At 48.0% G+C, this 27,979-nt stretch overlaps 6 protein-coding genes across 6 annotated transcripts; 3 read left to right on the forward strand and 3 right to left on the reverse strand.

Moving 5' to 3' along the window:
- Positions 1-2,928: 2,928 nt before the first annotated feature.
- PtA15_8A380 (uncharacterized protein) lies at positions 2,929-4,188 on the forward strand (the record flags this gene model as incomplete). The annotated part of the gene is made up of 1 exon (XM_053171804.1): positions 2,929-4,188. One exon carries the CDS (start codon positions 2,929-2,931, stop codon positions 4,186-4,188), a length of 1,260 nt encoding a protein of 419 aa, XP_053023031.1.
- Positions 4,189-5,460: 1,272 nt separating this feature from the next.
- Positions 5,461-6,750, reverse strand: PtA15_8A381 (uncharacterized protein; the record flags this gene model as incomplete). Its single annotated transcript, XM_053171805.1, has 1 exon — positions 5,461-6,750. The coding sequence occupies one exon, from the start codon at positions 6,748-6,750 to the stop codon at positions 5,461-5,463; it is 1,290 nt and encodes a 429-aa protein (XP_053023032.1).
- A 4,497-nt stretch (positions 6,751-11,247) lies between these two features.
- PtA15_8A382 (uncharacterized protein) lies at positions 11,248-13,236 on the forward strand (the record flags this gene model as incomplete). Its single annotated transcript, XM_053171806.1, has 5 exons — positions 11,248-11,587; positions 11,662-11,706; positions 11,810-12,024; positions 12,106-13,104; positions 13,165-13,236. The coding sequence occupies 5 exons, from the start codon at positions 11,248-11,250 to the stop codon at positions 13,234-13,236; spliced, it is 1,671 nt and encodes a 556-aa protein (XP_053023033.1).
- Positions 13,237-15,051: 1,815 nt separating this feature from the next.
- On the forward strand, positions 15,052-16,048 carry PtA15_8A383 (uncharacterized protein; the record flags this gene model as incomplete). The annotated part of the gene is made up of 5 exons (XM_053171807.1): positions 15,052-15,418; positions 15,494-15,587; positions 15,702-15,749; positions 15,829-15,861; positions 15,946-16,048. The coding sequence occupies 5 exons, from the start codon at positions 15,052-15,054 to the stop codon at positions 16,046-16,048; spliced, it is 645 nt and encodes a 214-aa protein (XP_053023034.1).
- A 773-nt stretch (positions 16,049-16,821) lies between these two features.
- PtA15_8A384 (uncharacterized protein) lies at positions 16,822-18,078 on the reverse strand (the record flags this gene model as incomplete). Its single annotated transcript, XM_053171808.1, has 1 exon — positions 16,822-18,078. The coding sequence occupies one exon, from the start codon at positions 18,076-18,078 to the stop codon at positions 16,822-16,824; it is 1,257 nt and encodes a 418-aa protein (XP_053023035.1).
- Positions 18,079-23,589: 5,511 nt separating this feature from the next.
- Positions 23,590-25,131, reverse strand: PtA15_8A385 (uncharacterized protein; the record flags this gene model as incomplete). The annotated part of the gene is made up of 4 exons (XM_053171809.1): positions 23,590-24,152; positions 24,244-24,305; positions 24,377-24,656; positions 24,732-25,131. The coding sequence occupies 4 exons, from the start codon at positions 25,129-25,131 to the stop codon at positions 23,590-23,592; spliced, it is 1,305 nt and encodes a 434-aa protein (XP_053023036.1).
- Positions 25,132-27,979: the final 2,848 nt, after the last annotated feature.

Below are 27,979 nucleotides of genomic sequence, written 5' to 3' on the forward strand. Positions count from 1 at the left end.
CAGAGGTTGTGTCTGGATGGCCGGTCCAACCGGTCATCCAGAGGTTGTGTCTGGATGGCCGGTCCAACCGGTCATCCAGAGGTTGTGTCCTCTTTGATGATTGGTTGACCAGTCATCAAGGGGTTGTGTCCTTCTCGATGACCAGATGATCGGTCATCGAGAGGTGCAGCTTGATGAGTGGGGGGTGAGTACATATGTAGTCACCGATAGATCACCCGGAAATAGAGGTCCTGACCTCTATTTCCAAAATGGCGGGGGTGATATTTTTTTGGTGATGCATTTTACGATATCATTGGCAGCCCCAAACACCAAATAAACAGGTGTGATACCCCGGCCGCCCCCCGTTATAAATTGCCCAATTTATCACATTACATCGCGCGGCCAAACAGGGCCAGAGAAATGAAATTTCAGTCAGTGTAACCTGAGCCTCGGAAAAGGCCTCACATGAGCTGAGGGGTGAAGGTAAGCCTGGTGAAGGCCTCAATCTGCTCCCCGTCAGTTCCGCCACCATCAAGTTCGCCATATCGTTGGAGATTTGCCTTTAAGACGCTGAAGGCCTTTTCGATTGCGTTCATGTCGGGGGAGTAGGCAGGAAGGTACAAAAGTATACAGCCAACATCCTCAACAAGTTCCTCAATTCAGCCATTGTGATGAATTTGTGCATTGTCCATCACAAGCACGCTACGGGGTCCTGGAAAGGGATTCATGCTTGGAAGCTTCAAGTGCACAACAGATTCAGAATGATTTCATAAGTGGCAATCATTGGAAAAAACCAGACTCACCAAAATATGTTTGAGGTAGTGCTCAAAATCCACACGCTTGACAGTTTCTTGCTGTGTCATAATTGCAACCAGACCACTGAGGGCCACTGCGGGGATCAAGTTGAATCGATGAGTTGCCCGCACCACCGGAAGTCTTGATGTCCGCTCGCCAACTGGGGCCCAACCCCAAGTACAAATTACGCCATCCAGACATACACCACTTTCATCTTTGAGAGCGAGTAATAATATATACATAAGCTAACATAGGTATATCAAAAAAGAAGGGACTCACCAGTGAAGAAAAGGCAATGGGGGTCGTAGTTGGCCATCATGATGATGTAGTGTGCATGTTTGATTGGGTTTTGGTTGGCGTTGACCTACCTCATTGTTTTCTGGCTCATACAGAGGTGTTGATGGAGTTTGTTTGAGATAGTTTGTACAGAGATGTGTACATTACACTGCTCCATGAGGGATTCCTGGATTTCTTCTAGGTAGATCGTAGGATGGTTGGTGACCATTTCCAAGAGAAAGGCCCGTTCTTCATCATTGAGAGCAAAGGGCCGACCCCTGGTTTCGTAGGTAGCCGGATCGGTGACAACAGCTCGGGTTGTCTCATATAACGAACACCAGCGTCGCAGGGAATTGGAACTGACGTTGGATCCGTTTGCAAGATTGATTTCGGCAAGATTTTTCCCATCAAGGGCCGCCTGAACAACAATGTACTTGAATGGTGCGCTGTACTTGACATACATTGAGGCTAGAGAAGGGGAAGAGCTGTCAGCTAGGTAAGCAAGATGGTATTTGAGTTGAAACAAACAGAAGACAAACCTGTTTAAACTGTGCAATGACCGAATGGAATCGATTTAAAGACCGGATCAATCTGCACGGGTGGATCTGGTGGTGATGGTGAAGGTGACAGTGACGGTGATAGCGGCGACAATGGTGACGGTGAGGGTGGTGGTTGGTGGTGATGGTGGTCGGGTGTGGGGGATGGCTGGGCGCTTGCGGGCCTGCAGGCATGGTGCTGATCCCCCCGTGATCCCCCGTGCACGGCCCGCGCGCACAGTCCATCTCTGCTGCGAGAAGATTGGCAGCTGCGGCATAAAGTTTCAACGCGAGCGACAAAAGTTGCAAGCTTATGTGGGTCTGCTGTACTTTAATTTGTGACTTCCAACTACCAAAATGTGCCCGGGTCAGTTTTTGGTCTGCGCAACCCGGGCGCAAATTTGGGGAGTGGTCCTCCCAATGTAAACCGCGTTTGGTAGTTGGAAATCAAATTTTAGGTAGTCAATTAATTAAGACCCTAAAAAAACTCATCATGTGGGAATTTTGACATAAGGCATAGGCCTCCACTGGTGTGGACAGCCCTGCTGCTTGACCCCGCTCCCCAACTGTGCAGGCCTAGTTAAGCTCAAGGTTGTGGGTCTGTTGGTTTGGGCCCTGTTGGGCCAACATTGCAAATTTGCCCCAACAGCCAGCCCAAACCCAGCTGGGTTTTGGCGGCCCATTGGTGGGCCCGCCCAATTGCCATCTCTATATAGGAGTGTGATAAGAAAGTGGGCTCCATAAATATCCGCGGATATCCAGATGTCTGTGCATATCCGCTGGGCCAGATACCCCGGATCTCAGATATCTGGTGTGGTCCGCGTTCCTCCCCCAGATATCTCGGAATAATGCTTACCGGATAACCCGCACGGTTGAAGCGCGATACGCCGTGTCAAGCACAAAAACAAAAGAGCTACTGCATTTCCAGAAACAACTCGAGCTAAGGTGGCAATTTTTCTACCGACGACACCGACGAAGCCTCAAAGGTCCCCGAGGTAGCCGGTCAAGCATTGTTCGGCAATGCCAAAATGCTTCGCATAAGGAAATTTATCTCGAATTTTCTCTTTGATCCTTACTGCGCGGCACGTAGGACTTCAGAGGTATGCATTCCGTTCTGCTGTGGCAGTGTGGTACCGATAGGTTGCACCCGCCGACTGGCTTCATCCTTGGCTTAAACCGGACTATTAAAGAAGTTCCCTTTGCTCGATTCCCAGGGGAAATGACAAGCTATATAAACTCGTCTCCCTCCGGGCCAATCACTCTAATAGCTGTCTCATTTTCATCATCGTATTTAATATCATCATCGTATTTAATATTATCCTCTTTTCCCTGAACCATTCATATGCCTTACTCAAATTCTCCCAAGGACCTGCGTGTGCTCATTTCTGGCGCCGGCATTGGCGGTCTCGTCGCCGCTTATTGGCTGTGCAAGGCGGGCGCTTCTGTGACTATTCTAGAGCGAGCCAGCGACCTACGCAAAGAAGGTCACATCGTCGGTATTCGAAAGGAAGCCGTTCCGATCATCAACTACATGGGTCTTGAAGAAGAGGTCCGAAGTATGATGTCTCACGAGATGGGCCTGAAATTGGTCGATAACAACAACTCGACCTGGGCGGCTTTCCCTCCGGATGATTTGGGCTTCAGCTGTGGAGTGGAGTTGCGACGAGGAGACCTGGTGAATTCTCTCTACGAAAGGGTGAAGGATCAAGCCCACTTCATCTTTGGCAAGACGATCGAGACTATCCAAGAAACCGATACTGCGGTATGCATTACTCTTGGCGGCAGTCCTTCAGTCCTTGAGTTTGATGTCCTCATCGTCGCCGAAGGTTTGAGATCGCATACTCGTGCCAAAATATTCGAGGAAGACGTCGACGCACCTATTTCGAGTTTAGGCGTACTTGCTGCTTCTTTCTCGTTCAAGTCGGAGGACCCATGGGCTTATTGGTACAACATTCCAGATCATCGAGCTCTCTTGATTAGGCCCGATCGATTTGGCCAGTCACGAACGTTGGCCATCTGCAAAAAAGATGAGGAATACACCCCCTCAACAAATTTGTTTAGCTCGAAAACTTCTACAGAACGAAAGAAAGAATTCTTCATCCAGCGCTTCAAGTACACCGGATGGGAAACCAACAAGATCACCAAAGCTCTGGAAGATTCTGACGACTTTTACGTTCTAGAAATGGTGCAAGTGAAATGTGAAAGATGGTCGAAAGGCCGGACTGTCCTCCTCGGCGATTCGGCATACTGCCCTTCTCCTTTTGGGGGAATGGGCACGACTGCTGCAATTATTGGCGCCTATGGCTTGGCCGCCCAATTGGTCCAGAAGCCGGACGACCATAGATCAGCCTTTGAATCCTACGAGAAGTCTTTGAAGCCTTGGGCAGAGTCGATTCAGAAGCCGGTGACGACGACCATCCAATTCGGTTTGCCTAGCTCTAAATTTGGGATCCACTTCTTCCACCTCTTTGGCTATCTCGTCGCTTTGCCTCTAGTCAACACTTTATTACCTCTCCTCATCCCTTTCCTCATCACATTAGGTCTTCCTATAAACGCCGTCGCTCCGAAAAATCCTAAGCCATCGGTATTCGCAAGACGTTGAAGCCCCTCACTCTTCACTGAGCAGTCTAAAATGAAGCTCGCAAAAAATTATATCTTCAAAAAAAATCCACTTTGTGATCACGGACCGTTTTCTTCTTTGCATTTCCTTTTCCGCTCTTCATCTCATGTTTTGATTGTTTCACTTCATGCTTTCAACTTGTCATTCCGAGCCAAAGACCTCTCCGCCCTCTTGCTTTATCCTAAATTCCTCTGACAAATAGACCTAAAATCCATAATGAAATTATATAGCATATTTCCTGATTCAACTTTTTTGAGGATTTCATATTCTGACGTGAGTGAATTGCTGTTTTCAGAAAATACTACACCCGTCATGACGCTTTTAGCGGAAAACCCCGCTAAGATGCGGCATAACGCAGCGCAGCAGGCTTAGTTTTTGTTCGCGGCGGTTAGCGCTAGCTTAACTCCGCTAACAGCTAACAGGGAACCCCGTTAGTTTTAGTGAAATTGGGCTATGCTACGCGGCACTATTGCTAATGATAGCGTAGCTGACCCAGTATTGAGTTATGGTTTCAATTCCACCCACCCCAAATATCTCAATCTATTGGTATAGATGGAGGGAAAAGGTGGGGGGATTTCATGGCGAGCAATTATGATGAATATATCAAGAAAATACCGAGTGAACCACCATTTTAAAAGTTGAATTCCATGTATTTAACCCGGCATTTATTCAAATTCTGATGAAAAAATCCTCTTAAGCACGCTAATAGTAGAGGGCCTCAGTTTTCATTGCCCCAAAAAAAACAAACATTTATTCTCAGAATTTGGGCGCGCAAATGAATTCCGCAAGCTTTTTGGCACATGCGCATTGGGGTTTGCCTCCTCGGGTTGACCCAAATCCCCACGCGCAAGGAGAATTCCCCAGAGAATATAGTGAAATTGTAGAATCAAAAGAAAATGAGCAATAAAAATGAGATTTGATACAAAGTTGATCACCTGGGTTCTAGAGTACAAAGAAAAGCTTCGAACATAGATATCAGATCAACATTCATACTATCCATGAGCTAGTTATCGGCCATTGTTGTAAGGAAAATTGAAAGGGGAAAAGAACTAAAGAGATTTGGAAATGAGTGAGAAAAGGAAAAGTTACAGGATGCCAACAATATCGATTGATTCGGCCGATAGAAACACAGCAGATGCTATTTATTTCTACTCAATAGCTACAAGTACACTTTTTTTATTTTGGGAAAATATCTGATTGTCGGCGAGACTAGAGAAAAGGTCATAAGAATGATGAGTAAAAAAACAAGGTAGGCTATGTTTGGGTTTCACGTTTTTCGAAGATGGAGGGATCAGGAAGGTTCAAGGCCGTCTTTTTAGGGCCAGTGATATCGAAGTAGTTGGCTGGATTGAGAGGACTCAGGAGAGCGAGGAGCCTGCTATTGATGACGGTGGAGACGAGATACAAGCATCCAAGCAGGCACTTGATTCCCCAGCCGGTTTGGGGGTTCATGAGCTTCGGCACGCCGGGCTGGAGCTTCTGAATCTTCTCGATCCAGCCCCGCAGACCGTCTTCGTAGGCGGCGAATGCAGCCCGATGGTCGGTGGGGTTCTTGACGATCTCGGCAGCGAGCACATATGCGCCTACGATGGCCGCGGTCGTACCCATACCGGTGACCGCCGAGGGGCAGAAGGCCGTGTCGCCCACCAAGACGACTCTTCCCTTGGACCACGATTTCGCCTTGGTTTGGGCGATCTCTTGCACATAGAGGTCGTTGGCCGTGCGGAGACCTTCGAGGATCTTGTCGGACTCCCATCCTGTGCCCTTGAAGATGTTGATGAAGTATTCCTTCTGCTTCTCGGTCGAGGTGCGCGAGCTGGCGATCGTCTTGATAGCCTCCCCTTCATCCATGCAGCTGGCCGAAGCCCGTACTCTTCCAAAACCGTCCGGCCGAACCAGGAAACTCCGGCGACCGGGCATGTTGTACCAGCGCGCCCAGTCCTCGTCCGACTCTCCCTGTTTGTAAGAGAAGGAGGCGACCCAGAGATTCAAGCTTCGGATCGGGGCGCGGACGTCCTCATTGAAAGCCTTGGCTCGGGTGCGTGAGGTGAGGCCCTCAGCGATGATGAGGATATCATACTCCATGCTCCTCGTGCTATCCTTCTGCAAGGTGACCTTGACCGAATGGCCGGTCTCTTCGATCGACTCGATCGAATCCCCGAAGATGTAATCGATTTTGCCGCCCGAGGCTTCGTAGAAGACCGTCGCCAGCTCGCCCCTGACGATCTCGAATTCGCTCGTGAAGCTGCCCTCGCCGGACTGGGGGAAAGCAGCCCACGTTTGGTTGCTGGAATCGACAAACTTGATCCCCAGTTCCTTGGTCGTCAGTCTGCGGACCTCCTCCTCGACCCCCATCCATCTCATGATCTTCACCCCCTCGTTCCGGATGTCCACCGTTTGTCCCTCTTTTCGGAGGAGCTCGCAGCGCTCCAACACAGTTACTGAAACGCCCGCCTTGTTCAGCCAATAAGCAGCCACAGGCCCGGCAATTCCGATGCCCGAGATGAGCACTCGCAAGTTTTTTGGATCCGATGGGGTTGCCATCTGGAAGAGTCTGAGCTTTTTCACCGCTTTTTAATCCGAGAGTTTCGTTTTTGACGAAGTCCAAGCTGTAAGAAAGAGAAACTCGTCATTAAAATCTAGCCCATGGTTGCTATGTAGCTCTCTATTTCTTACACTAGCCTTTATCCGACAACCGGATGTGTGATTTGTTTTATCGTAAGAATACTAAAAGGGGATCTTCTGAGGAAATATGTATGCAAGTTGATCGGTATTGATTGAGTAGTGCACTTACACAGGATGTTTCCCAGCGGATTTCAAGAGAATGATGTTGCTGTTAAACACAATCGAGAAAGGATGCACCATTAGAGTTTGATTAAATTTGGCGCAACACAGCGATTAATCTCCGCCCAGTCCCAAGGCTCAGGAGGACTCAGGAAACCCCCCATAAATGACTGTAACCAAAATGTATGGATTTTTGGGCAAAAACCAAAAATGGTACGCACAAAATGTGTATGAATGACCTTTTTTTTGGTCAAACATACACACCACAAAGGTATGCAAAAAAGCCTGGGGATGGGAGGGTAGTAACTCAAAATGTATGTGAGTCAACAGGGAAAAGGTCCTAGTGCTCATCTTTGCACCCCCCTGCCCCCCCCCCCCCCCCCCCTTGGTACACAACCCGCTCAATGACCGGCACATACCAGTCATCAAGTGGGGTTCCGTGTGCTGGTCATCAAGTGGGTTGTGTACCCTCTTGATTACCGGTGTGTGCCAGTCATTGAGTGGGTTGTGTACCCACTCAATGATCGGACTGTGCCCATTGAGCAGGCTGAGACCCACTCAATGACTGGTGTGTGCCGGTCATCAAGAGGGTTTAAAGATCCTCAATCTGAGTTTTTTTTTATGTTTATGCAGGCCCGGTGCCCCCTGCGGGCAAAAAATGGTAGGCACGGAGAATGTATGGAAATTTGGGAAATACTCTGAGTGTACGCACAAAACGTGTATGAATGAGGTCAAAAAATTGTTAGAGTAGAGGCGTCAGAATCACGGTTTACAAGATTACAAAAACTATCTACAACCATAATCTTGTATTTAGTTTATCCTACCCCGGGGGATTCCCCGGGCTAGGACTGCGGCCACTACTTAGCCTGGACATTCCCGCGCCCCGGCTCCAAATCTTTTCCTCACCGAGATTTGGAGACCGGGATCGACTAGTGCCAAGCGCTAATCAGCGATGGGGCTGTTTTGTCCAGGTGAGTAGTGTTCCGGAGTTTGTCAGCAATGTCACCGAGATTTGGAGACCGGGATCAACTAGTGCCAAGTGCTAATCAGCAACGGGGCTGTTTTGTCCAGTTCCCATTTACCATACCACATAGGGCATCTTATAAAAATGTATGAATTTTGGCCAAATTCTGGATTTTAGGTTACGGTCATTTATGGGGGTTTTCCTGGGTCCTGGCTCAGGTCCGGATCATCATCCTCAAGGGCGGTGCGATTTTTTTTCTGCTTCTTACCGGAAAACTGACCATTGGAACACCTTTCAACGCCACCAACAAACGGGCTGCGGCCTCAATGCATAGGGTTTGTTGAGCCCTTTGAAATGGTCTTATGTGGGGGAGTGTCGGGACTGAGTTTGAGCTGCAGGAAAGATATGCGAGCAACTGGTCGGAAATCTACAAAATCGTGACGCAGACGGGATGAAATCCAGACGTGCTTTCTTGTCTTTTGCAGCTTCGATCTTTATCTCCTCTTCACGGTCCTTGCGTCGTCGCGAACCTGTATTGGAATTTTGTGTGACCCTTGGGGTCAGAACGGTTGACGGCGGCCCGGCTAAAAGCATTCGCATTGGTCGGGTTAAATTGCCGGGTTAAGGCAAGTTAACCCAACCAAGCCTGATTTGCCACCATTGGTGCTATGATTGGGTTAGCAAACCTGAAGTTGAATTTCAGGCTAGCAATCACTAAGTTTGACGGCCGCTAGCCCGAATGTTAAACTGGACAAATGTGACGTGTTTGAACTTTGACGCTTAGCTGGTTAGCTAACCCGGGTTTTCTAACCCGGGTTTGCTAACCTAAAATTTAACCCGTCCAATGTGAATGGTCTAAAAGACCAGATCATGAGCTAGCTGCAACTTGTTCTTCACTCAAGTTTTCCTTCAAGACCAGCGGATAGTTCAAGTCAAAAGGGAAACATGCCCAGATTCTTCCAAAGCAATACAAGATGAGATAGTTAAAGGAAGCAGTGCCTCAACACCAATGAAAAATGGTATCCTTATTCTTCAGGGGGGGGGGGTCTGGGTTTTGTCAAGATTCTCAATCTAATGTCTTCTTATATCATTAGAGCATTCACATTTGTTGTGTAAAGTTGACAATTTTGGGGAACATAACCCGGCCAGCAACTGAATTTGTCCGGGCTAACCCCAGGTCAACAAATCTCAGGCTTGATTTCAGGTTTAGGCTTGCTAAATTTATCTAGCCTAAACCTGAAAGCTAACCTCAGGCTAAGCCATTTCTGATGTCAGTTAGCCTGAAATTGACCAAACAAATGTGTTTGCCCACGCAAGACAGGAATCCACCAGGTGCCAATACCATGAAAATTTCATGGGTCATGTGTCAGTGTATGTACAAGTAACAGAGATTCCCCTCCTGCCTTTGTCTAATTGTATGAGGCCTGTTGGATGGCTTTGGCCAATTTTATGAGGCCTGTTGGACCCACCTGAGTGGTCCGCCTATTCCCTCCTTAAAGGATGTCTTCCACACTCAAATCATGCATGTTGATTTGCCCACTTTTTTTTTAAAAAGAAAAAGTTGTCTTGATAAAAATGAATGCTTTTGGCTGGAGGTCCAACTCCCAAGAGAAGTTGCAGTGTGTGAATCTTATCCAAAAAAATTAATGTCTGCTGATTTTCAAATCTTCTTGTTGGCTACTCAGACCATGATTTCTCTAGATTTTCTTCACCAAATGAAAATTTTGGTCTGAACTATCATATTACAGGAGGTGGGCATCTAATCACACTCTCTGGTGCGTGGACTTGGGTCTGTTGATGTGGGGGAAAATGGCCACCCACAGGCACTAGGGGCATTTTGAGGTGGGCTTAAGTCTTGGTTTGATGACCTGATCAGAGCCCCAAAAAATAACTGTTTGTGCCATTGAAAATCTGATAGTAAGTTCTCTAGTGTTCAAATGGGAAAATATGGAGGAAGTTCCCCATGGTAAACCTCAAGATAACTGGGCATCAAGCTTGTTTACCAGATGAAATCACTACAAGAAAAACTCACTTGCAGGTTACTGCTGTGGAACTTCTGCTCTAGCTCCACCCAAACACACATACACTTTTTCTGCACAATGACTGTGCATTGAAGCTTGTTCAACAGTAATCCTTGACAAAAGCTTGTGTAATACCACAAACTTGCTTGGAGTTCTTGCATGTCAACTGCTTGCAGTTGCTTGACTTTTTCTTGCAGTGAATGTGAAAAATGAAGGAAAATATCTGAGTAACATTCTTGGTAGAAGCTTGAAAAAGTACAAGATACATTTTATCTCAGACCTGCCATGCTCCATCCTCCAGGAAACAAATCAATCAATTCCAGCTGAAATGGTTCAAATAATTTCAACCCTCCATTCCCAATTTCCTCCCAAGGTGCAACAATCCCATTGAATAGGGTAAGGCTGACAAAAGGTGGAATATTGCTTTCTGTTAGTTGCATGATCTTTTGACAGAGCCACTGGCAAAAGTGTCATAGCATGGTATAAGGGTCTGGTGTTCCTGTTTTGATTGATCCCAAAAGAGTTCAATGGATTTGATAACTTGATTTGAGAAGCATTTCTCTTTTGATAAATGTTTTTGCTGGCTTTGATGAATTCTTCTGTAGTAGTTGAAAACATGCATAACTTTCTCTTCCTCTTAAAAATTGTCCAGCCAATGGCAATGAAGGATGAGTGCTTTTCCCAATGTTGGATAACAATGTGTGTTTTTCTGTTTGGCTCTGAAAAAATGAGTGGGTGACTTCCCGTCAAGATCTGAGGACCTCCCAGTCGAAGTAGTCTGGAGCCCCAATAGCTAGATTTCCCTATGAAAATCTAGAGTTTTTGGGTTTATCTCATTCCCCACAGCGGTCTCAGATGAAGGGAAGTTTATCCACTTTACAGCTTCACCTGGCGGCGGCACCCAAAAGTTTCCCACGGGGCCGCCGGGGAGAGCGAGAGGCCCGGAATAGATTCTTTCCAGACGAGCCGGAGCATGTAGTCCCGGACCGGAAAAAACTCCTTCCGGACGGACCGGCGATGGATGCTGGCAGTTGGCTGGAGGGATTAACCTCGAGTCATTCATGCAGCGAAAAAAAAGCCAGAACAATTTACCCAATGTCGAAGATTCGCCACCTTGATGCAGGGACCGGTTGCCAAAACGAGCTCTAGCGTGGGTTTACAAACCAAACCGATTGTCGCAATCTGCCTTACAACCTAATCAACCCTTCTGCACACACATTTCCATTCACCCCCACAGGAAGCACCAGACGAGAAGATCAACACCCATACCAGATGGACGGACACGAAGGAGCGCAGAGCTCGTCTGATCGACGAACGACGAAGAAGAAGCCGCTGGTCATTCTGGGGAGCTTCATCCACTCAACGTCGATCGACCGGCTCGCACTGGTCGAGCAGAACGGCCTGATGATTGTCGACTCTGCCGGGACCATAGTCTGTCTCGAATCCGCACCCGTCAAGCCTTGGACCTACCAAACTTTGCAAGAGAAAATCAGGCAATCTTTGCCCGACGGCTCTCACGAAGACCAGTTCGAGAACCTGCAAGAATCCGTCAGGTTGATAGCCTTACGGCCCGGTGAATTTTTCATACCTGGTTTCGTGGATACTCATACCCGTCAGTAGACACATTTCCTTGGTCAACTCCACTTCCCAGAAGAACTAACCCAGGTGACATTTGAATTGATGCAGATGCCGTCCAATATCAGAACATCGGTCTTGGACAGCAGTATACTTGTGAGTCATTCCAGCTTCTCCCCTGATTGTTTCACTGATATAGGAGGGATAGGCTCACGCAATTCATCTTCCGATCATTTATTCCGGGCTTTAAACCAAACAGTACTAGATTGGTTGAAGAATATCACATTCCCCGAAGAGATGCGCTTCGAAGACGAGCTCTACGCTCAGCGTATGTTCGAGAAGGTGATAAGCCGTTCGATCCGGGTCGGGACGACGACCAGCTGCTACTACAGCTCGATCCATCTGAGCGCTGCCAAGATCCTCGCCAAAGTCTGCCATCGGGCTGGCCAGCGAGCATTTATTGGGAAATGCAACGTGAGCGACAGAGGGTCTCTTGTCGATGTTCCTTCCTGAATACATTTTTCGAGCGACTGACATTCGTTGGCTTCGGCATAGATGGATCGCAATGATTCGGTTGATCAGTACAAGGAAGCTTCTGTCGAGCAGTCGCTGGAAGATACAATCCAGCTCATCAACTTCGTTCGCAAGGAGTGTTCGACACCCAGCCACATTGAGCTGGAGAGCAGCTCAGCCGAGTGCACATCACCGGTGTCCTCGCCCACGGGCGGAAGGCAGGCCATGGTCCAACCGATCCTCACGCCGCGATTTGCGCTTTCCTGCACGGATGAGCTACTCGGTAGATTGGGGGAGCTCATGAAGACGGACAAGCAACTTCGTCTCCAAACACACCTGAGCGAATCGCTCTCGGAGATCGAATATACCAAGAAGATGTTCCCGGCGTACTCGACATACAGCGAGGTGTACGACGCCTTTGGGCTGCTGACCGACCGGACGATCCTGGCCCACTGCATCCATCTCGAGCCGAGCGAGGTGGAGCTACTTGCCCAGAGAGGATGCGGGCTGAGCCACTGTCCGACCTCGAACTTCAACCTGAGCTCGGGGATCTCCCAGGTCCAGAGGCTCATCGCCGCCGGGTTCGAGAAGCTCAGCCTCGGCACCGACGTCTCGGGGGGATACGGCGTGGGGATCCTGAGCACGATCAGGGACGCGGCGTCGGCCGCCAAGGCGCTTGGTTTCCCCCACCCCACTCTGCCCGCCCCAGCCGATAATGCTCCTCCCCGGCAGCTGTCGATTGAGAACCTCGTCTATTTGGCCACCTTGGGCGGCGCCCGCGTCTGCAATCTCGATGACTGTGTCGGCAACTTCGCGCCCGGCAAACAGTTCGACGGCCTGCTCATCCAGACCGGAGTCGCCGCCCCACTCCCCCATCAACCCTCCGGCGCATCTAGTGATCCTGATCATCGCCGCTTCTCAGAATGGATCCTCGCCTCTCAAGCGAAACCTTATGTGGATGGCACTAACCCTAACTTCTTCATCGATGACCAAAAGAACCAGATAGACCTCTCACACCTGCTCGAAAAGTTTCTGTTCACAGTTAGTCTTCCCCCTTCTCTTTTGCCCCTTCATTGCTGATTATTGGCATGCTTTCTTTAGGGCGACGACCGCAACATCAGCTCTGTCTTTATCAATTCAGTCTGTGTCGGTGGATCCAGACCTCTAAGTTAACATGACCGACACACCTGTCATCTCCACAAATCTCACTTTCTCGTTACCCTAATTACCGTTCTTTCATAGAAAAGAAATTTGTATCGCCTCATTCCTTGACCAAACCATCAACGCATTAACATTACAGCTTCCAATGTACAATCTCTCTCTCGTTTATGTATCTTACCCTCCTGCCTGTCTGATCAACGTGTACACCAGTATTCTTTGATAGACCGCCATACGTAATGTCTCTTTTTATCTTCCTCCATATGGATGCAATGTATGTTTGATGTGTTTGTAAGAACCATAAGCCTTTTCCGGAACCGAATCTAGCTCGAGATATGGAAGATCAGGAGTGGCCAAAAAACAAAATGCCTCCTGGGCTGTCAGAAGAAATCCGGACTCCGGAGTACATCCCAACGCCCAGCTCAGAGGTCTTCGGCTGGCCAATACTTAACGACCTTCTGGAGTGACTGCATCATTGTCCCGCCGAGCCAAAAGTAATCGACCCTTGCAGGGATTGAACCTGCGATCTTTCTCTGATTCCAGGTTGCCCATCGAGCTAACCGGAGGAGAACACCTTACCACTTGGCCAAAGGGCCTGCCGATGATGATTGGACCCTCACACCGGAGTTTGATCTGCCACTAGACCGCTGCGCATATGGGCCAATTGTTGCTCTGCTGAATTGATGAAATTTTGAAGATAAAGATAGTGGCACTGTTCATTTCTCAGAAGATTTCTTTCTTTCGCCGGAGGAGGATACGGCTGCACATATACCCCAAGAGTGTGGGATGGAATGGTCTCAAGAGTTGGGCCCGGCCTTGGTCTGGCCGTCCCGATGAGAGCAATACCCAAGCCGGTCGGGGTGTGACCTCGCTTCCTGGAACAGTTGGTGTCGCTGTGGGGCAAGTCTTCCTCGCACAGCACCTGCTCGATGGCAAGGGATGCGCCGGGGCCGACGCCCTCGCTGGGCTCGCTGCTGTTCGGCCTCTCACGGTGGAGAAGCCAAGGGCTCACAGTGAAAAAATAATCGGGCCAGGCCCATAATCCTGCACGGCATCCTCGATCGAACTTGGTTATACACAAGCAGGAGCATGTGTCTTTCTCCATAGTGGGGTCGGCTGGTCCCAGCCAGGGGCCAAGCTTCAACGCGAACAGCGTGTCATCGTATTTTTAAATGTAAGCTCCCATCGATGACAAAGAATCCTTAGAGATAAGGATGTGGGTTGGGTGGCCTCCTGATTGCCTCGTTTCCATCCGGGCCCTCTCCTGGGCTGTTCCTTGCTCGTCATCAGCGGCAGTCTCTCTGGCCCACATGAGTGCTTGGTTGCCAGGATGGCGAGGCCATGTCTCCTCCCGCCCTTCCATCCAACGCCGCCCAAACCGAGCATCCCCCTTCCAGTCGATTAAACTTCATTATATCCTGTGTCCTCCCTACCGAGCTCCATCCCCACTGCCCCCCCCACATGAACCCAGATAAACCATGCGCATTCAAAGCCCACACAGAAATTAAAGATTGGTATGGTATCCCCCAATTATAATTCTTCATAGCCTCCGACCCGGCTCGCTTGATCGTTCCCTCTTCTTCTTGTTCGAGCCTCCATTTTTTTTCTTCTTATTTTTTCATGTGCGCTTGTTAAAGACAGCCTAGAGGAAATCCATACTTGCTGTGTGTTTATCGTGTCTGCCCTTGCCTCGCCTCCCTCTCCTTCCCCTGGCCTTTGCCACTGGCCATCTGCAATCGCCAACTCTCCCAGTGCAGTGAGGACGCCCATCCCAACAGTAACCTTATTTTTCGAATCCATCCACCTTCACATTCCAGCACCATCAGCGACATGCCGCCTAGTCTCATTCCTACCGGCGGGCTAGTCTTAGCCGCTCTCGCCGGGCTCGTCGGGGCGCGGGTGGACTTGGGGGGCGGCCACATGGGCCTGGCGATGGCCGGGACGACCTGCAGCGGGGCACACCGAGTGGCCTGTACGGAACTCGGCGACGACTGGCCCGACATGGGCCTAGCCTGTCCACGCGCCCACCACGACATCCCCCGCCACACGCTCGCAATGATGTCGGCAACGATCATCCAGCTCGGCCACTATAAACCCGTGCCCGTCGAGCAGTTCCCCAGCCATGAGTGCTACACCACCCCGCCCAATGCGACCGTCGCCAGCTACGGCTTCATCAGCCAGGGCTCCTTCGACATGTGTGCGTTCTCTGCCGCTCTTCTCTGCGATTGGCTTACCTTTGCTGTCCACGCTGACTCTTGTTAAATCCTATCAGGGTTCTTCGCGCACGACAAGTGCAACTGCGAAGCCGAACAGATGCCCAAATGCGGGATCAGCGCAACCGAAGAAGAGAAATGTAACCTCCGAACGTTGGTCTCTCTTCTCTCAGACATCTTTAGCGGAAAATATTCCAAAACTTGATCACTATTCCTGCGTGTATTTTGGCGTTATCCTTCTTTACTGACTCTTTGCTTCTGACGTAGGTTTACGCTTTGTAAAGTGACCAAAAAAACTGAGATTTGTAAACCCAAGTGAGTCCTGAATCCTACACAGATCGAAGTTGACAAAGCAGATCTGACTCCTCCAAAAAAAAAAAAAAAAAAAAAACAGACATCACCCAGGATGGAAGCCTATTAGCGAGGCGTCCGGCGTTCAGAAATCTGGAGGAGAAGGAGCAGAGAAGGAGAGCGAGAGACGGAACGAGACGGTAGTCGAGGTTGAGCAAAGATTCAGGTTCGACCCGGCCCATCGCCAACAGGCCATGTTCGCCGATGTCACCAGCTTCTGGTGGCGGGTCATGGAGCTCTGGGGCTTCTGGGGCGCCATCTAATCTCAACCTGAAGCGAGACGGCTGAGATACATATGTACTGTCTGCGATGCACGCTTCAATCGGTCGCTTTCTTCATGACAAGCTGCCTCCACACCCTGTCGTAGAGCCTACATGTGCTTCGTCTCTCTCTCTCTCTCTTCATTCCAAAAAGCCCCGCTCTGCTTGGCTTCCCAGAACACGCAGAATCCCAAAAGTCACTCGTCACAGAGAAGCGGAAAAGGCTCGGGTGCGGATGACAAAACTGGACAACCTCTTACTCGATGTCAATCATCACACATCTCTGAATCTGCCTTTTTTCCCACCTTGTTCTTTTGAGAACGCTAGACCTGTTGTATCTGCATAGTTTCTCTAGACCGGATCTCGTATGCCATTGATTATGGGCTTCTTCTTTCTTTCTGTTTCTTTCCGGCTATACATGAGTGCAAATCTAAGAAAAAACATTGAAAGAGAGAAGATTGCAGGAGACTCATGGTTTGGCAAATGTGTCTATGAACCACACACCAGCAACAACAAATAGGAATGGCGGCAGTATTGAGTTGCCAATACCTACGATCAATCTTAGTGTGACATTGGCATGCTAGAAATATATATACTCGAAAGGCTGGGAGGTATGCGCAACTCAAAAAAAAAACCATCCAGACAGCCGAACCGCGGAGGATCCTTGAGTACAATTCCTGAGGAAAAGAAGTGTTGACACAGATGATGTTACAAAGAAAGCAAACTGAAAGAAATCGTTACCGGGCCAATCGGTGGGGGGGGGGGGCGTTCCCATGTCAAAAAGAGTTGAATACCGATGGCGATGGGATCTTGGGAATGGGTGGGGGGTTTGATTTCAAGAGGCCTAAATGTTGGAGGATAAGGATGATCCACAAGAATACATAACGTGCAGGAGAGGTGAAGTAGAGGTGTATGAGCAGGTGGAACGAAAGTATGCCGAAGCGAGTCTCCGGGAATCCGCGCTTGGCCACCATGGGTCCGGGTTTGTGAATGAATTCGATCCATGGACGCAAGGAGTATTCGTAGGCGCGGAAAGCAGCCTGAGGATCGGCCGGGTTCTTGGCGAGCTCGGCGGCCAGAAGATAGCCACCAACGATGGCAGCCGTCGCGCCCATGCCGCCGATTGGGGATGGACAATAGGCCGAGTCGCCTACCAGAACCGTCCTGCCCTTCGACCACACCTTGCACTTGACTTGGGCCACCTCTTGGATGTGGAGATCCCCGGCTTCACTGAGATCTTTCGTGATCTTCTCCGACTCCCATCCGGTCTTCTCGAAGAGCCGCAAAAACTGGCCACGCTGTTGCTCTTTGGATGTCGTCGGGCCGACCAGCTTGTCGCTTGCTCGACAAATGGTATGCGCGTGCGAGATACCCTGCCGATCAGGCCGAATCAGAATCGCTCGTTGGTTCGGGATGTGATAGCAACGTGCCCATCGTTGATCCGACTTGTGCGAGAACGAGGCAACGACGAGTCCCAGCTTCAAGATGGGTGCTTGTGATCCTGCGTCGAATATTTTGGATCGGGTACGCGATCTCATGCCCTCGGCGACCAGGAGCACATCGCAATGGAGGGGTTGGGACTTCCGATTGGTCAAAGTGACGCATAGGGTATCGCCGATTTCTTCAATGGTATCGATTGAATCGCCATAAATAAAGCTCACTTTATCCTTTGTAACGTCGTGCAACGCTGACACGAGCTCGCCTCGATGGATCATCAGTGGAGTGGTGAACCCAGCTTCGCTGACAGGAATCGAAGCCCAGGCTCGGTCGAGGCCATTGACGATCTTGAGGCCCAATTCCCCAGTCATCCGTTCACGAAGCGTCTCTCCGAGGCCCATGCTTTCGACAATCGGGATAGCCACTTTGCGGATGCCGATGATGTGCCCCTCCCGCCGTATCTCGCTAGCCCGCTCGAGTACCGTCACTGAGGCGCCGGCTTTAGCCAGCCAATAGGCCGCAACCAGACCTCCAATCCCACTACCTGAGATCAGTACTCGCTGGTCCTTGAGAGGCGGGTGATTCGAATCGGACATCGCGAAGGCTGATCAAGTCTGTTCGGAGAGCCTAAGGATTTGAACGGTAAGCTTGACTCGGGTTATCTGGTCAAGGCGACTGATGTGTCACTTGGACCAGACCGAGTATCCTTTTTATAGATTCACACCTGGCGAGTCGGACCCAGTTACGCACACGAAATCAGCGATGCAGATCGGACAAGGCAACCTGGTCAAACTCAACCAGACTACGTAAAGATGTATACAAATACACCACGAGAGCGATTCCGGCTCCCTCGGACCGACAACCCAACGACAAAGGGACACACGTCGGCCTACCGTGTGAATGCAGGGCAGCACGGCGTCGGGGTATCCATCCCGAGCTTAACTAAGCCTCTCCGAGCAGGTGCGAAGCGTCTCCGAAGGAGAGGCTTGCCTCTAAAGTCACACCATTGGCCCTACAGACTCCAGAATTTCTGGCAAAAAAACACCTATTTTCTTTTCGTTTTTAGTGTAAAAAAAATCGGAGTAGACAGACTTGTAGCCTGCAATCTCAGCTTCCATTTCACCATTTTTTACCCAACTGGCCACCATGATTACTAGCCCACTCCTCCTGCTCTGAAGTGGTTCTGGAGTGGTGATCCAGCCGTTTTTGGGCTCAAAATTTGAAATTCCCTGAGCCTGCGCGGTCTCAAAGGGGGGGGACTGGTCACATAAATCTGCCATGTAAGAAAATTTACAGGACATTTCTTGCCAGGGGGGATGGATATAATGGGGGAGTTTGAAGTGGGCAAAAATAAGCTAAGAAGCTTGCCATTCCAATGGTGCAAAGGGCGCGGGGTGAATCAAGAGGAAACAGGGAGGTATTGGGGAAAATATAGGAGAGTGACACCTTCCCTGCCATTTGTCTTGATCCTGTAGGGCGAGACATGCGACTTTAGAGGTAAGTCCCTCCTTTGGAGGTCGCTACGCTCCCCCAAGGAGGGTATACTTGTGTTAAGTTCATGCAAATGCAGGGCAGCACGTTGTTGGGGTCTCCCACCGTCAGGCTGCCGTACCTCTTGACAACAGGCAACCACCTCGGTCAATCCGCCGCATTAAGCCTGCCGGTCAGTTGCCTGGCAGCGACCCGGTGGCTCAACCCAACTCGCGCTGCCTGTCAGCCGCCCGGTAGCCGACCTTGTCCTGGGCTCCCTTGCAGCAACAACCCAACAACATAAGACATACTGGATGACTTCCCGTGGGCTAAAAGGCCAGATCTACGGAATCCAAGAGACGACAGCAGTTGCACCAAATCTTGCAAGTCGCAACACAGTGATTTTGGGGGATCAGTCTCAATTTGTGAGAAAATCTCCCACACTATGTGCACATCACCCCCTAGAACAACATCACAGCAGAAGGAACGCTACATCACGTGTATTGATACATGTGCATTGGTACATCAATACATTTGTATTGGGTCACTGATACATATGTATTGCTGCATTGATACAGATGTATTGCCACCATGTGTATCAGCATATCAGTACATAAAAATCTATGTATTGATAGATCCATACCTATTTATTAGTTGTCCAATACAGAAGTATTGGTACATCAATACAGGTGTATCAGTACATCAATACCTATGTATTGGTACATTGATACAGATGTATTGGTAAGTTGACACAGATGTATTGATACGTCAATACATGAGTGTTGCTACATTGATAGAGATGTATCATTAACTATTGCTACATTGATACAGATGTATCAGTAACTCAATACATCTGTATCAATGTAGCAATACTTATGTATTGATGTATTGATTTGCGCTGGAACCCGTGCCCAAGGTGCCGGAGCATACCCGTGGGACGGGGTTTCAGGCCAGTGCCGCCCCGCGGGAATGTGGACCTTGCCCTGCGGGAAGGTGAATTGTATCCCACGGGAAGGTGTATTGTGTCCCACAGGGAGGTGTATTGTATCCCCCGGGGGCCACAGGTCAGCAGGGTATACGGTATACCCGTGTCCCGCGGGTCGGCAGGATATATACTCATGTCCCGGAAGGCCCCGCGGGGTATCCCCGAGTTGGTACCGGGATTTTGACGGGCGGGAATAAATCTGCCCTGTACCCCGCAGGTCCAGCACTGAATTATTTGATATTGATATATCAATGTAGCAATACATCTGTATTGATCTACTGGTACCTTTGTATCAATTTCAATCTACTGATAAATCTGTATCCATGCACCAATACATAGGTATTGATGTACTGATACATCTGTATTGATGTAGCAATACATCTGTATCAAATTACCAATACAAAGGTATGGATGCATAGACACATAGGTATTGATGTCCAATACATATAAATTGATGTACCAATAGGCCAGTACACATGTATCGATTCAGTGATACACATGTATCAGTGTAACAATACACATGTATCAATGCAGCAATACATATGTATAAGTGTACCGATACACATGTATTGATGTACCAATACACATGTATTGATGTACCAATACACATGTATTGATGTACCAATACACATGTATTGATCTACCAATACCCCTGTATTGATCTACCAATACCCCTGTATTGATACATGTGATGTAGTGTTCCTTCTGCCATGATGTTTTTCTAGGGTGGGAGATTTTCTGGGGATCTGCAACACAGTGATTTGGCGCGATGGCGCGACTGCTGTTGTCTCTCAGCTTCTGTACAGATCTGTCAGGCCAGGTTAAACCTTACTGACTGGTGAGAACTTGATCTCACTTTTCACCAGCCAGTAAGGTTTAGATCTGTGAAATTCTAGTCTGTACAGGGGGCGTAGATGCTACGGGAAGTCTTCCACTGTTGGGCTGCCGTGTGAATGCAGGGCAGCACGTTGCCGGCGTCTTGCAATGGCCAGTCTTTTTTCTGACACATCTGATACTGAAGACTTGAGCTCACAGGGCTGTCAAACCAACCCAGAAGCTGTCTTGCCAAGGCTCACCCGGGTCAGGATGACTGCGTTTTGCCGCCGGCTTGCCACCAAGGCCTCCCTCAGGGTTGCATTTCCTATTCATCTCAGAGGTTATTCTTTCACGCAAGAGCTCGAGAAAAAAAAATGAAGAGTTTTTTTTTTGACAAAAAATTGGATCAGCCCATTTTGAGGATGCCACACTCAACGGTGAAACAGATACAATACATGTATCTGTATCTGCCTGTATTTGTATCTGTTTTGCACCCAATACTATTTATTTGTATTGTATTCAAAGACCAATACTATACAAATGTATTCAAACTTTGGTATCTTGTAGCAAATACAGCCCAATACAAGATACTTTATTTTTATGTTTTTTGCTAGTTTTTCTGTATACAGTCCACAGTGGCCAAAAACAAGAAAATCAAGTTTTAATAATTTATTGATACAATACTATGGTATTGTATCTTCAGGCAGATACAATACATTTGTATTTAAAATTTTGTATTTTTCAACAGATACAATACACAAGTATCTGAAGATACTGTATTGTATAGTATCTGTTTCACCGTTGCCACACTCTATCCTCAAATTTTACCTTACAAAATTTCCTCAAATTTTCCCTGATCATTGGAAGATGCAGTGCCTCCAAGCTCAAGCTGCTGCAGCAACATGGGTTCAGTCCTCACTTGGAATATCTTTTTGCCGCGCGCCGAGTGTCTCATGCCTGGAATCTCATGGCCTCTCACGGCAGAGGTGCAAGTACATGATCCCACACACCCATCACATGACGGGCCGCTCCTGGCTGCCCAAAAACAGAATCTCACAACCTGGAGAGTTGCTGAGAGATTTGTTTGAACAATGGCAGCCTGTTGACAACCTGCTGCCTTCAGATATGCAGCAGCGCTTGTGGTCTGCAAACCGCAACACCACAACGGCGGCCAGAAAGAAGGTTTGGCTGGTTTGGGGAGAGTCAGGTTGCCTGCAAAAACAATCAGCAAACCAATGTCGGCACACTCCCGTGGTGTACATATGGCATCTGCCAGTCACAAACTTGACTGTCATGAGCTTGAGCTTGAACAATTTGAGATTTTGAGCGGGCTTATAAGAGCATCTGCATTGGTTGCGGATTAAGGGGGGATTAGCTCAACTAATCCTCCTTGGCAACCAAATTGGGGGGGACTTAATTGGACTAAACTCCTCCCGGGAGCACAATTTGGAGTAAGCAGGAGTAAATTTACTCCTTGCTAATCCTGGGAGTAAGTGCTGCATGCATATTCACATGTATGCAGACACTCCTCCCCAACCAAAAGTATGCACCAAACACAGCTTACATAAGCTGTAGGTGCATACAACATACTTACACAGCTTTTTATCCCACACCAATGTGGTTGCCAGCCGGGATTAGCGCTAATCCAGGAGCAAGCAGATCCCTTGAGTTACACCTGCACCAATGCGGATGCTCTAAAGTTATGACTTTCTAGTCACAGAACCAGTAAAGCTTTGTTTTTCTGCCCAACACAGCTGCAACCTTGGTCCTTGTGACATCACCCTTCTATTATTGCCAAGCATAAAGTGATAAAAACCTGATCAACTCAAAATACCAGGATTCCATGAATTTCTATCAAACTTTTCCTGGAATTACAACAATTCCAGAGCACAAAGCACCCACCTCTGAGCTGGAAGGCCAGCCAAAGTTGCCCATTACGCCGCGGGTCATGGTTAAAAATGGCTTGACATGAAAATTTGTGTTGGCCCGCCCCTCCCGCCCCCGCCCACAGATTTGGCTGTGCTCCCTAGCGGGAAAAGGCACGGCGTAAAACCACCCCGTCCACCGAACTTACAAGTCCCTCCTTGGGGGAGCGCAGCAACCTCCAAAGGAGGAATTTGTGCCCAATGTCCCAGATTTGGCTTGAGGCTGCCCAGCCAATTGTCCAAATTCCCTTTTGAACCCATGTATCACCTGGCACACCTCTGATTTCCTCACAGCCTCTGGCACTTTGAGAATCAGAATTTGTTTCTACACATTATCATGTTTTGAAAATAAGAGTTACCCCCATCCCTTGGAAAAAAATTGGATGTAAAAAATCCACTTGAGAGTCTATATCCGGCCCAATGTTCCCCGGATAGCCTGCCCGGCCTAAACACATGAAAATAAGATTTGACATACCTCCAGTGGTAATTCTGTATTGTCAAGAGACCTGTCATTCTTAAGTCAATACTGAAAAAACCTGTGAGAGTGTGTCCGACCTTGAGCTTTGGATGACCAGACCTTGCCAGAGTGTCTTTCCCTGTTCATGCGGCTCTCCGCCTGTTTCGTCCCATTTTCAGAACAATTGCCCAAAATTAGCCGACGACTCCCTTCCCTTATTAAAATGAAACAGCCAAACAATATACTGGTATGTCAAACGTACAAAGGATGACAAAAGGGCAAGGAGGAATGGAAAGACCGGTTGTAAGTATTGATATACAGAAAAAAAACAAGATACATCGGACGAGTGAGAATGAGGCAAAAAAATTATTGCAGTATCTGTGTATAAACAAACATGCTATCTCTCTCTATCCTTTTCGTACAAAAAACCCGTTCCCAATCGAATCAAGAAGATCTAACTCTCACCGAAGTTCAAGCAACCTTTGAGCAGGTCGTCTAATTTCTTCTTTTGAATCTGATCGATTTCAAGAGAATTCAACTGAGATTCGAGTTCTTTCCATTTAGATTTTTCGACAAATGTGAACTGATTGATTTGAGGGAGGCTCTCGTGATTATTATTAAGTTGACGACCAAAGATATTACTATTATTGGTATCCTGTACGTGTTGGTCGACAAGACTAGAGGAGGTGGTACTAGGCGGGAAGAGTTCCGAGAACTTCGAGCTGAGTATCGTGGTAGCTGAGGCCGAGGTCGGCAGGGCGTGAGTTTCAGCAGGAGCGTAGGAGATCACCGGGCTCCCGTTGACACTCAACAGACTCTCGTTCCGTCGGGCCAATCTGACCGGCTTGAATTCCGACATCTGTGGTGTCGAGGGCAGTCTAGGATTCAAATCGGTCGGCTCGAGCGACGAGTTGGATTGTTTCCTTGCGTGTCCTGCTTGGTTCGAACGTGATGTCGGCGGTTTCGAGCGCGAGAGTGGACGCGCAGTACTTGTTCCGATGGATGGGTCTAGTGGATCTATCAAAAAAAAAACGATCATCTTCTTGGTCAGAGCATTCAAATCAAAAAACGTGATTGGGGGTATATATATATTGGTAGTGATACTCACCGACAGTGTGTTTGCTCGATTTAGAGGATACAGATCCGGAGTTATTTGTCAGCTGCCGTTTACTGGAAGGAAACAAGCGAGAGATGGATGAGTGACGAAGGGAATGAGATGATCTGATAGATTTCTTGCGCACCGTTTACGATGATGGCTTTTCTCCTTCTCGTCCCAGATTTGTTCTTGTTGACTCTGACTGCGTTTCATACCGATCGAGATGGTCTTCTGCTCGATAGCCAGACGAGCGACGTGTTCCATCGTATGTCTCAGGACGCCTTGATCGCGTTGATGGTAGTCAAGCGCCGTGACGTTGGCGATGCTTGGAGTGATTCGAGATAGTTCGAAGTCTAGTCGCCGTCTTAATGCTGGTCTGAAGTGTGCTTGGATTCTATTTCGTAGGAGATTGGTTCGTGTCGAGGCTGAATCCGATACAAAAAAAAACAAGTCTAAAATGAGAACAGCTTCGCGGCGTATCTTGCGACGATTTAACTTACTTTCGAGAAGATAGTTTTCCATGATTGCTTTGCATTGTTCATCACCAAGCGGGTCTTCCTCTTCGCTTTCAGTTACAACTTCTTGCTCGGTGCCCTCTTCATCTTCATCCTCCTCTTCATCCTCCTCTTCATCCTCCTCTTCATCCTCCGAGTCCTCCCCCTCCTGCGCCGAGTCCGATTCTTCTACTGATTTGGTATGCTGATCTTCTTGAGGCGATGATGGAGAAACCTCCTTCGATGGACTGGTGATTTGCATGGGGAATTTCTTGAACAATCCGAATAGTCTTCCCGATATTCCTTGAGTGGGCGCGGGTAATGGACTGGATGGTTCAGTGACTGTCTGCTTGGAAGGCGAGTTAGGACGCGTTGGTGGTTTTGTTTTCGATTTGTGATGAGCCATTTCCCGATTCGTTGGTTGGTTTTTCGGATGCCAATTGGAGTTGGAGTTGAGGTTGTTTGCTGACGGGGATCCGAGCCTCCGAGGCGAAGCGTGAGCCATAATTTTTGGCACGGCGTAAAACGAGTGACACACCGGGATGCATACATACATGTCACCAGCTCACCCCAACAATCAACACCACCAATACCCCTTCACCTCACCAAACCTGCTGTACCTTTTTCCAGTTCTTCATTCTCCATCATCCTTTCCCACTCCCTCTCCATCCCGCCTGATAACTCCGTATTTTTTAAAAAATTATCCAATGAAGCAAAACATTGCAATTTTTTTATTTAATTAAGGTGTTCAAAGTTGAAATCATAAAATTTTCAATACATAAAATCATAAAATCATAAAATTTTCAAATGATGATTTTATATGTACCATTTTAGAAATGGTGCTCTAATTTAAGTGTTTGGGTGGTACATATTTTTTTCAGCTTAGATTTTATGATTTTATGGTGTTATGATTTTATGCAAGACAACTTTGAACACCCTAAATATTTTTGACTGTTTGGTATGTATGCATGTAGTGAGAATTGTTAGGACCCTGGAAACCCCTGAAGTAGGTGGGTAACCTAAATGTATGAATTTTTACATTTTTTTGCAAAATGTTAGTCACGAAATTGGTATGAATGGGGTTTGAAACCCAAAAGGGTACACACCAAACATGGCATTTATGTATGGATTTCTGCTGATACTCAGTTAAATCCCCTAAGACCCGCAGAACCCCGCTTGACTTCGGGAATTTTGGGATCCCCGGGGCAATTTTGCCCCAGGCATAGGCACAAAAATGTATGAAGCAGCCAAAAAAAGCCGATCCCCGGTGCCCCCTGATGTATGAATTTTGCCAAAATCTTGGATTTTTGGTTGCCCACATCTATAGGGGGTTTCCAAGGTCGTGAATTGGTGCTTACTCTGCTGCATCAGCCCCTGAGACCCTCTGAGAAGATCTCTAAAAGTCCTCCTTGAACCTCAAAAAGATCAGAATGGGGCGCCAAATATTGTAGTGCACCCACTGTACACAAACAGTTTAACATGATACAAACCAGAAGCCACAACACAAAAAAAAGGGCAGTGGCTCCCCTCTCTCACTCCAAGATGTGGGTATTGTCCCCGCACCGCTTGGCTCTTAAGCAATTGGCACCAAAAACAGAGCCAAGTGATGCCTTTCAAATGAATGGAGCCCTTCCCTATAAATAGTTTTGAGAATCTCTTTTTTTCTCATTGGGATACAACTGCACAACCTTTGGCTTTCTTATTCCCCTCATTTCCTTTTCCAGATAACTATTTTATGCTATTTTTTTCCTTCCCAAAAAATTATCATAAAGTTAGTCACAGTGATAATCAGCTGAACAAGTACTGGTTCAAAGTTGAGCATGAGCTGGGCTCCAAAGCTGCGCATGAGCTGGGCTCCAAAGCTGCGCATGAGCTGGAAACCAAAGCTGAGCATGAGCTGGAAACCAAAGCTGAGAATGAGCTGGGAGCCAAAGCTGAGCATCAGCTGACCAGAAATGAGTATTAGCTGGGCCCAGCCAAAACTGAGGAGCTCCTGTGGAAATTATGGAAGGTGAGTAGATAGGGGGAGATGGTGGGTGATGGTTAGCAAGCTGGAGCTGGAATGATGTCACTTGTCATCAAGTGTCAATTCTTTTCCTAGTGAAACTTAAAGTGATCAGACAACATGCCTGCCCCTGCTGTCAACCCCAACTAGGTCTGTGGGGTGTTTCCTTTTGTATCATAGGGACTGCACACACTTTGGACTTTTGGTAGAACAGCTTGGATGATTATAATATCTTTTGGGCCCTGTTTGGCAGCAGTGATGTTATGTAATAACCACTGATTTTCTATAACCAGGCCTCACCAAGGACCATCTTCATTTGCACATTTTTAATTTTGAGAGGTTGTGAGGGTCATCACTGCTCATCATCCCAGCCATTCCCCATATTGTACCCTTGGGGGTGTATTTGGACTCTGGAGTCATATTGGCATCCTAAACCACACACCCCCACCCTCCCACAACACTCTTGGTTGGCTACTTGCCTCAATGGCTGGTGCAGACTTTTTACCAGCCATTGGCAGGATTATGCACTCCCATAATTAAAGATTAAACTCTCCTTTGAGGAGGGGATTGTGTTAAGCTTGAGAGTATTTCCCCCTTCAATGGCTGGTTGGACCAAAGTGTGATAATGATGGTGGGTAGACATACCAGCCATTGAAGCAATGGTACATGCAGCCTTTTGGCCATCTGAGAGTCAATGACCAATATGGGTAATCAAAGGGGCTGTGCATTCTGTTGTGACACTACTGCATATCTTGACTGCAGAACATGCCACAGATGCTTGTAGATAGACTATGTGGTTTTTTTCTCTCTCTACTTGATGCAAGTATTGATTCTTGTGAGCTAAACTCACAACACATTCAGGTGCATTAACCTCAATGACTGATTGTGTTGGCCATTGAAGGGATGGTCTATACCCTTGCTGACCAATGACCAGTTGTATTGGTCATAAAGAGGGATGTCCAATTGTACGGGCCATTAACAGGAGTCAAATGGTAGTATAACCCGCCATTACTACTTAGGGATGTGCCAGCCATCAATGGGAGAGTACTGTATGCTGCTTGATGACCAGTTGTTCTGGCTATCAAGAGGATGACACACTCCAATGCCCACTATGTGCTAGAAATTGAGATTATAATGTAGAAATTACATGATGTTGTGACACTGTCTTAGATCTCATCTCCACTGCAACACCTGTCAGTGGCCACAGCACATAAACTATTTAGTTAGATTTCCTCACATTATGAGTAAA

Source organism: Puccinia triticina, chromosome 8A (assembly GCF_026914185.1).
Source record: "Puccinia triticina chromosome 8A, complete sequence".
NCBI classification, from domain to species: Eukaryota; Fungi; Basidiomycota; class Pucciniomycetes; order Pucciniales; family Pucciniaceae; genus Puccinia; species Puccinia triticina.